Here is a 12,406-nt window from a genome sequence, read left to right on the forward strand (position 1 = left end):
AATTTAAGCTCCTAGGCGCTGATCAAATGAAGTGGGTAGATGCGGACACAGAAATATTGTCCAAAAAATTGATTTATTAGCACAAAACAACGCGTTTCCGGTCCGTAATGGACCCTTCGTCAGGTAGGTCGCACCTACCTGACGAAGGGTCCATTACGGACCGGAAACGTGTTTTTTTGTGCTAATAAATCCGTTTTTTGGACAATATTTCTGTGTCCGCATCTACCTACTTCATTTGATCAGCGCCTAGGAGCTTAAATGTTGTTTAATCTTGAGGATCTCATATGGCAGTCAGGCTACCTCTAGCAAGCACATGGAGGGCTGTGTGGCCCCCCAAAGAAATACCACCCCACACCATTACTGACCCACCACCAAACCGGTCATGCTGCAGGATGTTGCAGGCAGCAGAACGTTCTCCATGGCATCTCCAGACTCTGTCACATGTGCTCAGTGTGAACCTGCTTTCATCTGTGAAGAGCACAGGGTGCCAGTGGCGAATTTCCCAATCTTGGTGTTCTCTGGCAAATGCCAAACGTCCTGCACAATGTTGGGCTGTAAGCACAACCCTCACCTGTGGACGTCAGGCCCTCATACCAACCTCATGGAATCTGTTTCTGACCATTTGAGTGGACACATGCTCATTTGTGGCCTGCTGGAGGTCATTTTGCAGGGCTCTGGCAGTGCTCCTCCTGCTCCTCTTTGCACAAAGGCGGAGGTAGCGGTCCTGCTGCTGGGCTGTTGCCATCCTACGGCTTTCTCCACATCTCCTGATGTTCTGGCCTGTCTCCTGGTAGTGCCTCCATGCTCTGAACACTACGCTGACAAACACAGCAAACCTTCTTGCCGCAGCTCGCATTGATGTTCCATCCTGGATGAGCTGCACTACATGAGCCACTGTGGGTTGTAGACTCAGTCTCATGCATGCTACCACTAGAGTGAAAGCACCGCCAGCATTCAAAAGTGACCAAAACATCAGCCAGGAAGCATAGGAACTGGGAAGTGGTCTGTGGTCACCACCTGCAGAAACACTCCTTTATTGGGTCTGTCTTGCTAATTGCCTATAATTTCCACCTGTTTTCTGTTCCATTTGCACAATGTGAAATTGATTGTCAATAAGTGTTGCTTCCTGAGTGGACAGTGTGATTTCACAGAAGTGTGATTGACTTGGAGTTACAATGTGTTGTTTAAGTGGTCCCTTTATTTTTTTGAGCAGTGTGTGTGTGTGTATATACACATACATCTACATCTGCTTATATAAACATAGCAGGTATCAATCATTGGTGATGGAGTATCATTGTCAGGATTGTATCTGGTCAGCCTTAGTTAAATGGCTTCATATTCAGTAAGGATAGTCGACAATACAGCTGGGGTGATACCTGGTGACAGCCGTTTCGTGCCTAGGTATTCCTCCCGCTGTATGTCCGAATCTCTTAACTGCATGAGAAGCTGTTTCACTGATGTAATAAAGCTTGAAGTTTTCCACGGACCAGTGAATGCTGCATTTGTTTCTATACATTGAATAAGATGTAAAATAAGAACGTGGATTTACACCTAACACTGCCTATGGATCTATACAGTATGCTTATCATAACTTACATTACGCTAATCTGACTTCTGTTATGCTGATAGTATCATGTGTTTTGTTTTTGCAGAAACCACAATGGAGTGTGCAGGAGAAGACCAGCTTAGCTTTGCTTTACTGGATTGTGTTTTGGATATGTTCCCAGGACATTCAGAATGTCAACAGATTATTAATGACATAGATAAAAAGCTAAAAGAAAATGCCCAAAGGTAAAGTACAGTTATGTTTACACTAAATATTAGATCTGTTATGACCAATTTTTATGTAGGAGAAGGATGGGGAATGTTTCAAAATTTGTAACTTTGTCCTAGGCATCAAAGTGTGTGTGTGTGTGTGTGTGTGTATATATACATATATACATACTTTTGATTGCTGATTCTGCTGCCTGTATCTGCCCATTCTCTGAAAGCATTTAGCTTAATTTTTAGCGACTTGCGGAAGTGATTGCAGCAAGGGAATGTCGAGGAAGTAACCACATGGATAATTCATGTGATGTCCTCCATCTTTTGTTCTTGAGGTACAGTAAGCTGCAATACCAAGAACAACCACTGCTCAATATAGGGAACAGAGTTTGGTAAACAATGAAGAGGGATTCGCCATACTACCGCTCTTTCAGTCAGCTGGTCAGTAGGGTGTTGGCAGTCAGTGCTCCACAATATTTATATTGATAGCCTATTCTAAGGATAGGCTTGTTAGAGGGGTGGAGTGTGGAGTCTTATCACTGCACTTGCTCTTTGTATTTCTATGTGATGCCACTTTAGCCAGGATCCTTGTTCAGTTCTTAAAATTAGGAGGTAGGAGATATCAGTGTCAAGCTGTAACTTAGGTTCACATATGTCCGGCGTACGGCTCAGTAAACCCAGCCTAAAACTCACTGCAACTGATAACAAAAATGCATCAGTTATCATCAGTTGTTACAGGGAGACTAACAGCTGGTTCACCCACACTTAACCCAATACAAAGGGCTATAGTGCAAGTAAACAGGAGTAAAATCATGTATTATTCATCCAGATCGGTACGCTTTTTAGGAGATAGATCCGGTATAAGCCTCTGTTGTTGTTCCTAATAAAGAAATAGCCAGCTTTGCACAATGGAGGCGGGACCCGGGATACCCAGGATCTCTGCCTCCTTCCCTTCTGCTGCAATATGTCTGCCCACCTTTCGCTTACATTGGCGAAGGGGGTTCTATGAATATTCTTGAGGCGGGCAGGCATATGGGAGCAGAAGGGAAGGAGGCACGGATGTTGGGTATACCGGGTCCCATCTCTATTGTGCAAAGACAGCTATTTCAATACTAGCAACAGAGGCTAATACCAGGTCTATCTCCTTGTAATAAGCTCTGTAAATTAGCTCCAGTCTACAAGATCAGTGCCGGATCTGCACATCTAATAAGGTCCTTAAAGAGTAGCTCCCACCATCCCCCTTTTCTTTTCTATCCCTGCCTATTGCCCATCTATCCCTAACCCCCTCCCTGCCTTTAAATACATTTTTTTTAATATATTAAAAAAGCCTTTTTGTCTGCCTGGTAGAGTGCTCACTACCAGGCAGACTTTCCCAGCAAGCGCTACGTCACTGATGCCTGCTGGGGCCGACACTCCTGCCCTTAGTTCATCTATACAGGGTGCCTCCAGCTGTTTCACCACTACAACTCCCAACTTGCCCTGACATCTATTGGCTGTCAGAGCATGCTGGGAGTTGTAGTGGTGAAACAACTGGAGGCACCCTGTGTTGAAACCAATACCTTTTATTATGGCCGTTACCCCGAACCCCGCCGCACATCCTGCTCTACCCACGAAGCACCCCCCCCCCGTCACTGCCGCTCAAGCCACTTTGCCCACCCCACCCCAAAAATCTATTACCAAAATGCAGGGGTGCAGGACATTCATGAGGCAGCCGCAGCATCTGCCGGGAGACAGGGCCGGCGTGCGGAGCCAGAGAGCCAATGGGCACACATCCTCTGGGCTCTCAGCTCACTCCCTGCCTGTCTGATTGACAGGCAGGGAGCGAGCGCAGGCTGATTGGCTGACTAAATTAGGCTCGATTGCCCAGCCGGCATCGGTCCTAATTCAGTCGTGACTTCACGGCAGGCTGCAGCTGGCCACTAGGAGGGAGACTCCTAGTGGCCGGTTTTCAAATATAAAATAAACTATTTTAATTCAAAAATAAATAAATTAAAGTATATTAGAGATATGTTGTAGTACATAAGTACTACAACATATCCAAAAAAAAAAGGTTGGTGACAGTGCCCATTTAAACATACTGATCAGTGGGGGCTCAATCAGTGCAATCTTAACTGATAATGAGAATGAAGCAAGAACACACTTGCTTGGCCACTGCTCCATTTGGTTGCTATGGAACATTTGAAAATAGCCAAGCAGTATATTCAGCTATCTTCAGCAGTCCCATAGCGAGTTACGGTAATTGAGTAGCGGCAGATCATGTATAGTGATGATAATTTCCTGCACACTAAAAAAAATGATTGGCCTCCTAGAATATCTGACCTTAGTATGTGTCTGACCATCTCGGTGCAGCACTGACATTCGTCACAGTTCAGATGCATAATGTACAGCTTTATTTCTGAATGCTCAGACTGGACACACAGTGTCAGTGTTTTCCATAGGAAACAATTAGATCACCTGCCAAAACCAAATATCTATATAAAGAAATACATTGGTTTACATTTCAATTCCCCAGTCAATAAAACAGCAAAGTGAGAGCTGAGTGAAGGTGAATTTTCACATTTGGTTCTGAATAAAGAAAAAAAATAACAGGAAAATAGTACCGGTATATCCATTCCAAAGGCATATTTTTTACTCTGCCCAACAATTCAGTAATTCAGCTTTATCTTTTCCCTGTAGGTTATACATATCATTTTTTATAACTAAGGAGCTCAATAATCTGTATTAAAAGAGGCTTGTTGTCAAAAGCATTCGATAGCAGCAATTGAATAGCAATCTCTGTGTTTAGAGCGTAAATGGTTATTTTCTCATTGTAGTTTACTGTAAATAGAATGAGTAATGAGCCTCCCCAGAATCTGGCATTATAATAACACGGAAGCCTGGCTAGTCCTTTGCAATTTATTACAAGTCCTTTATGTATTGTTATACAGAAGTAATGCTTTATATAGTTTGATTTTAAGAGGCTGTTGCTATTATATGATGTTTCACAAGATTTTTTTTTTGCATTATCCTCTCCATTTCCTCATTCAGCTTTTCCTTACATGGCACCCTGTAGTACTATTCTCCTCACCTACAGACAGAAGCCTTGTTGATACAAAATATAAACTTAAAACGTACCTGTACTTTCAAAGAAATTTAGTAAATCATTTTGTTATATTAACCATATAGAGTGATTTTAGTTTTCTCATTGCTGTTATTGTGCCCTTAAATGCCCCCTCCATAGTGTCCAGCTATTTCTCATTCCTTTATGGGGCTGGCCACAGCTGGGGTGTTTGTCAGCAGTACACACACAGGCACTTTTTACTTCTCTAGCCAATCACAGGACAGCACCTACTCATCTCTATGCCAGTGCTGCTGAAAAAGCAGACTGAACATGCTAACATTACTATAGATGGAATGTGGGGGACAAAGAGTTTATTGATGCATTGGGCTGGCAATGTGCTATGTGAGCAGAAAGGATAACTGCAACAGCATCACAGCAAGGCAGGAGTTACATCACAAAAGCAGCCCTGGTCTAAGCAGTGAACTACTGCTGATAAGCTAAAGGGAGGATAAGAAAGGATTACAGTAAGGAAAATGTGATATCTGAAAAGCTGCCCTGTTCTAAGCTGTCAAATGCTGCTGCTGATAATGATGACAAGCTACTCAAGGGTTAGTTGCCCAGATTTTTTTAGGTTTTAGGTGGAACTTCTTGAGAAGGCAGACAGGCTCAGATTCCATGCACAGCGTCCAGGTTTCCTTCTACACATAGTACACGCTTAGCCCAATCTCCACTTCCTGTCTTCTGACTTTGTTTCCCTGCTGCTAGAGGAATTCACCTAACAGGGAGTGGACAACAGATTGCCAGAAATTCAGACACATAGCGAAAGATTTATCAAAACCTGTCCAGAGAAAAAGTTTGAGTTGCCCATAGCAACCAATCAGATCGCATCTTTCATTATGGAAAAGGTCTCTGAAAAATGAAAGAAACAATCTGATTGGTTGCTATGGACAACTCAGCAAATTTTCCTCTGGACAGGTTTTGATAAAACTCACCCATAGTGGCCAAAAATGTGTAGCTTTTCTGGGGTAGGGAGTCATTTTTGTTAAAGGGGTACTGTCAGGTCCAAAAACTTTTTATAAGTTGTTCCTGATGGAAATTAAAGACCTTTTGTAATATGGTTGTTTTAAATTTAGTTTTTAATATTTAATAAAGAAAACAGCTCATATACCTACTGTGACACTAACCAGTCCTGCAACAGCATCAGCTTGTCCATGAGTCATGGACAAGAGATGACTCATGGATAAGACTGCATGAGCAGACACCAATCACCTCCCACCACCACCAAAGAGGGACACACCCCCTTTCTCCTGAGAGTATTACTAACACTGTGAGCGAATTAAAAGAGGTATTTTTATAAAAATTACATTTACATGGTTAGGATTGGGTACTGAGTAACATACAATTTTTTTTATTTAATTTTTTTTGTGGCATCTGACAGGTACACTTTAAATGAAGTAATTTACAAATGTTAGGAATCATATAGGCCATAAAAAGGAGGAGAGTTGTTTGAATTGACAGTTACTTATACATTTTGCAAAGGAATACAAATTCCTATTCGGATGGATCATATATGCTACTTGTAGGTTATTAAAGCTACCATCCCATATCCTAACAAACGGTAATTATGGGCCTTAACTCCTTAAAGACTAAGGTCCCAAGTTATTAGTGCCATCTTTTGGCATTACTGCAGATGAAAAAGGGGGAGGTCAGTTACATGGCTCAATCTACTCAAAAACTGTCATTTACAGTTCTATTTCTTTGGCAACCTCTTATCGAAGGAATTGAAAAGCAGAGCTAATTACTTTCAAAATAGCTCCACATCTGTCCTCAAGTTGTGTGTAGTATTACAACTTGACTCTGTTAAAGGAAAACAGTCATCTGGGTTATAGTGTGGGTGAACAGGAGACGGATGAGAGGTTAATGGGTTAAAAATATATCTGCACTCCGGAGATATGTCCCTCTGAAGATCAGCATCCATCTTCAGTGAATTGTGCGCTGGAGGCGGGCCCACCAGCTCAATTTGAATATTCATTGTCTTGAGTCACGTGGGACACTCAGTCGGTGCAGCACTCACATGACCCGCGGCAATGAATATTCATATTGAGCCGGTCGGGCCCACCTTCAGCGCACAATTCTCTGAAGATGGATGCCGATCTTCAGAGGGACAGATCCAGAGTGCAGGTACATATTTAACCTATTTACCCCTCATTGGTCTCCTGTTCACCCACACTATAACCGAGTGTATTGGGTTTAGTGTGGGTGAATAGATGACCATTTTCCTTTTAACTTCTATGGAACTGAATTACAATGTTACATACAACCCGAGGTGTGCTGTTTTTTTTTTTTATTATTAAAGGGAACCAATCAAGAGATTTTACCCTATGTAACGCACAGCAATGCGTTTTATTGTGGTAAAATCTTCATCCTTACCATCCCTGGGAGACGTTCTTTTCCTCAGGGATGGTCAGGATATAAGTAGTTGCCCTGTAAATAGTTCCCTGGGCAGTAAACAATACTTACCTAGTCCCAGTCTTCTCAGCTGTAATCACGCCCCACCCCAGCCTCCTTTGCCTCTTTGTCAATACACCCCCCCCAATCTATTAAATATTCATTAGACCCCCTTCTCCAATGTGAGCTCATGGTGGACATGCATATCGAGATGAAGGAGGCAGGGATTCTAGGTATGCCCGGTCCCGCTTCCATTGTGCAAAGACGGGCGGTTAACATATAAGCAATTGAGGCTAATACATTGTATATGTCCGGAATGGTGGCACCGATCCAGGTGAGTAATACATGATTTTAATACAGTATTTAGCACCAGCCCAGGTTCCAAATTCTGAGTTTCACTCAAATTATTTTTAATTTGTTTAAAAAAAAAATCTTGTTTTGCTCGATTTTCCAGCAGCGCTACCACCCATCATCCCCCCGATTACACACTTCCCAGTGATTCTATTTGAATCCGCTGTCCACTCTGCCTAAGCGTTAGGGAGTTGAGAATCCTGTAGAGGTCAACTCCCAGTTAACTAAGAATTTTCTAATGATTTATATAAAAAATTATTAAAAAGTCTTAATCCTTCTAGTACTTTTTAGCTGCTGAATACTACAGAGGAAATTCTTTTCTTTTTGGAACACAGTACTCTCTGCTGACGTCTGCTGTCTATTTTAAGAACTGTCCAGCATAGAAGAAAATCCCCATAGCAAACATATGCTGCTCTGGACATTTCCTAAAATGGAGATGTCAGCAGAAAGCACTGTGGTCATGATGTCAGCAGAGAGCTCTGTGTTCCAATAAGAAAATAATTTCCTCTGTGGTATTCAGTAGCTAACAAGTACTGGAAGGATTAAGATTTTTTTAATAGAAGTCATTTACAAATCTGTTTAACTTTCTGGCACCAGTTTATAAAAAAAAAAACGTTTTCCACCGGAGTACCACTTTAAGAAAATAGATGCATACAGTTCTGTTTTATATATTAAAAACTTCTGCCGTCATCTTCAAAATGTTATACACCAGTTAGTTTTTTTTACAATCCAGCTTTTTATTCTGTGTATGTTTTTGTGTAAGGTATTTGTTATTGTTCTTTTTATTTTTTATGTTTTACTTTTCTCAGTGTTGCCTTTGGCCCCTATCCAGATTTCGATGTCAGAGATTAGTTTTAGTCCATTCGTAATTGAGGCAGACTTATGTAGGCTACTCACAGAAGAGCCCGTACAATGCAGTGCACTGTAATCGCTTAGGTTTCACTGATTGAGACACTCCACGATACCACAATAGAAGCCTTTTCATTCAGAATCCCTAGAGCCAAGGTGTATGGATGGAGCATCGCATTTCGCAGTCCGGAGAAGAGTTTACACAAGTTAAGAAGATACATGCCAATCTTTTGTCATTCTTAGAACCAGTGTTCACAATTGGGGTTGTCCCATCAGAGATGTGAATGGGCCACAGGCAGGGAGGTATTCTTTCTCATGAAAGTGCTCAGGCTTCATGAAAAGCCTGTTTGATAATGAGAAGATATTCGTTTCACTACACTTCATTTTAAACTCACTCATGCTTGGAGTTTTCTTGAAAAGGTCTTTTCTTTACCTCTCTCTATAGTGTTTCTCAGCCCACCCAGCCTTAATTTATTTTGAAGAGGCCTTCACGCTGATGTTAAAGTGTGTCTTAGTCAATCATATCTGAAAGTTTTTGTTGAATTTATTAATTTTTTTGCTGTTGCATTGTTAAATTCTCACTTAATTATTGGGTGGCATTTTTTCTCCTCAATTGCATTCTTTATTTACTGTAATATAACATTTTTACAGAGAAAGTATAACATTTAGTGAAAAAAATGTTAATAGGCAAATATAAAATGCAATAGCTACAGTGTTTTTTGTTTGTGGTGTTTTATTTTTTTCTTCTTGGAGCTTTGTTAAATTTTTGGGGTATTTTGTGTTTTTCAAAGCATGCTGTAGCTATATAAAAAAAAGTGTGTGCTGTTTTTTTAACCCCTTAATGACGCAGCGATTTTTCGTAATTTTTTTGCGTTTGTTTTTTTTAGATCCATAACACTTCTAATGTTTCATTAATTTTCCATCTATAGGGCTTATTGTTTGTGGGACTTATTGTACTTTGTAATGACATCGATCAATTTACCACAAAATGTACAGTGAAGCCAAAAATTATTATTTGTGGGACAAATTTGAAAACAAATAAAACGCCTTTATGCAACTTTTAGGAGGTTGCATTTTTACGTAGTGCACTTCTTGGTTAAATTGACACATTATCATTATTCTGTAGGTCCATTCAATTCCAGCGATACTCAATTTATACAGGTTTTGTTTTATTTTGCTTTTAAAAAAAATATATAACTTTTTGTAAGAAAATTGGTAGGCTTAAAATGGTCCTCTTACCCCTATACATTTTGTTATTTTTCTATATACAGGGATGTATATAGGGCTCATTTTTTGTGCTGTGATCTGTAGTTTCTAATGGTACCATTTTTGTTTGTATTGATCACTTTTTATGAATTTTTGTCTGCTATATGAAGGGACCACAATGCGCAGTTCTGGACTTTGGCATTTTTTCCCTTTTATGCTATTGACCGTGCAGTTTAATTAACATTTATATTTTAACAATTCAGACATTTATGCACGCTGCATGTGGCGATATCTCATATATTTAGTCTTTTAAGGGTATGTTCAGACATAAAGGATCATGTGCAGATTTGATGCGCAGGATTTGTAACTGAAGAATAGAAGCTGTGCATCAAATCTTGCGCATCAAATCTGCGTACATGTGAACGTACCCTAAAATGGGGAAAAGGGGGTGATTAAAATTTTTATTAGGGGGAGGGGTTATACACATTGATTACTATTTTTTTTAAACATTTTTTAGTCCCTATAGGGGACTATTACATGAAATCTCTTGATTCTTGACACTGATCAATGCTGGGCTATTACACAGCATTGATCAGTGTTATCTGCTGTCTGTTGCTCTATCCTGTCCCTCTAGCCGTCAGTTAAGGTGGTCCCGATCACCCATAGCAACCAACCTGCAGCATTGAGTGGCTGGCTTTAGGTCCTGCGATCAGCTTAGATCACAGGATCTAAAGGGTTAATAGCCTTTCAGTGGCTTGACATCACAATCCCGCTCCGTAGCTGCCCTCCCCTTTCCAGGACATATGTCCTGGGGAGGGAAGGGGTTACTCACAGCAGCCAATCACAGCTCATCTTTTGTTTTACCAAAACTCCTTAAAGGAGAAATCTGGCAAAAATAAACATATCCCCTATCCACAGGATAGGGGATAAGTAGTTAATTGCGGGGGTCCGACCGCTGGGACCCTCCACAATCACTGGGACGGGATTTGGTGCTCATTGAGGGGCACATGCTACAGGCGGCACACACTCCATTCATTTCTATGAGAGCGCGGAAAAGACTCTCTGGCATCATTGGTCCTCTCATAGAAATGAATGGAGGACGTGCCGTCTACCAGCAGACGACACATGCTCCTCACTGAGGAAGCCAGGGTCCCATCCTAGAGATCACGGGTGGTCTCAGTGGTCAGATTCCCCCACGATCAGCTACAGGATAGGGGATGATTTTACTTTTGCTGGCATTTTCCTTTAACTCCTAGACCACAAAGGGGGTACCTGCACGCCCTTGCCGTCTGGGACTTTTCAACCAAGGACATACCTGTACAACCTGGATCTTTAATTGGCTATAAAGAAAGCACAGCAGCTATGCTTGCTTCATAGACAATGAGTAAGGACTACTATTAGTAGCCAGGCACTCAGCGCTAATTACTGGCAAAGGCGAGCCTGGCAAATCTAAATGTGATTTTCAACCATAATTTTTTTTAGTCTGCAACTCATTGGGGTTATAGGGTTTGGTAATTGCTCTTCTTAGTTTTTCATTCTTGTAGTTGTTAGAGATAAGACAAGTTTACAAGCACAATCTCATTCATGACATTTCCATATTAAGATACATAGAATAGAATAACTAGTTTACTAAATCAAAGGAAACAACCCTTTCAGAATGTGGCTGCTGCAGAAATCAGCTGATCGCTGATCATCCCGATCCCAGGACCCTCCTTTTCCCCTATAGGGAAAATATTGTATTCCATTTTGGATATCAGCTGAATGTACGTCCATGTAAGGCTGCTTTTACTCCACATTCTCTTCATAATGTCACCGGATCCGGCTGGGAGATGTCAAAACCAAGTGCTCCCTTATCCCAACCAGACCCTGCCCACATCTCATTGATTTGAATAAGCGGATCGGAGTCAGATAATGACTCCGGTCGGCTCATTTTTACCCTGTATCCAGGTTTTGTGGCCGGACTAAAAACCGTGGTATACTACGGTATAAAAATAAGCCGACCGGAGTCTATATCTGACTCTGGTCGGCTCATTGAAATGAATGAGATGTGGGCCGGGATCCAGTGACCGTATGAAGAAGACGTGGTGTGGGAATGCATCCTATTACACGACTGGCTCCAGAGTTCACCAGAACAAACGCTGTTCTCACGCACCAAATGTGGACGTCCGTTCTCTCTCTGTATTGTTTATGTGCTCAATTGTTAGTGTTAATAAAGATAGGTGTTGCCTTCATGAGATAACTCCATTAAGAACCTTTGTGGTATATAGTGGATTTACTGTATTATAAACTGTAATATTCTTCCTATGTGCACAGACTTTGCATGTAGACCAGTGGTCTTAAACTGTGACCCTTCAGATCTTGCAAAACTTCAACTCCCAGCATGCTCAGACAGCCAATGTAGACAGATACTAGTACCAGCCTCGGCACAGGGACTCAACTCGATACCGTTTCTATTTAAGTTTATGTTATTAGTTCAATTGTTTTGTTTTTGTTTAATTCAGAATTTTTTTCTTACTCTCTTTTTTTGTTTAGTATTGAAAAGTGTTTGGAAGGCCAAAATAGCCCTGGTGATACACTACAAAACAGTGTGGACTGCTTTCATTGGCAGAATAACACATCATCCTGGAGATTGCGTGATACTCCTCATCCTGAAGTGATGATATTCCTCAAGACTTTGGTAAGTGGCAAAGTCTAGTAGTGTATTTAAAATCTGTTAGCATCAGTTGATGTCCTATATCAAGAAATGTG

General features: G+C 41.1%; 1 protein-coding gene across 12 annotated transcripts in view; it reads left to right on the plus strand.

The window, feature by feature from the left end:
* The window catches only part of KIAA0825 (KIAA0825 ortholog), a 406,103-nt gene that overhangs the window by 25,116 nt on the left and 368,581 nt on the right, over positions 1 to 12,406 (plus strand). For all 12 annotated transcript variants that reach the window (XM_056538004.1, XM_056538051.1, XM_056538057.1 and 9 more), the window contains 2 exons: positions 1,653 to 1,791; positions 12,191 to 12,335. In XM_056538004.1, the coding sequence (XP_056393979.1) occupies positions 1,661 to 1,791; positions 12,191 to 12,335 (276 nt within the window). In that variant the 5' untranslated portion in view covers positions 1,653 to 1,660. The remainder of the gene's footprint in view (positions 1 to 1,652; positions 1,792 to 12,190; positions 12,336 to 12,406) is intronic.

Source organism: Hyla sarda, chromosome 1 (genome assembly GCF_029499605.1).
Source record: "Hyla sarda isolate aHylSar1 chromosome 1, aHylSar1.hap1, whole genome shotgun sequence".
Lineage (NCBI taxonomy): Eukaryota > Metazoa > Chordata > Amphibia > Anura > Hylidae > Hyla > Hyla sarda.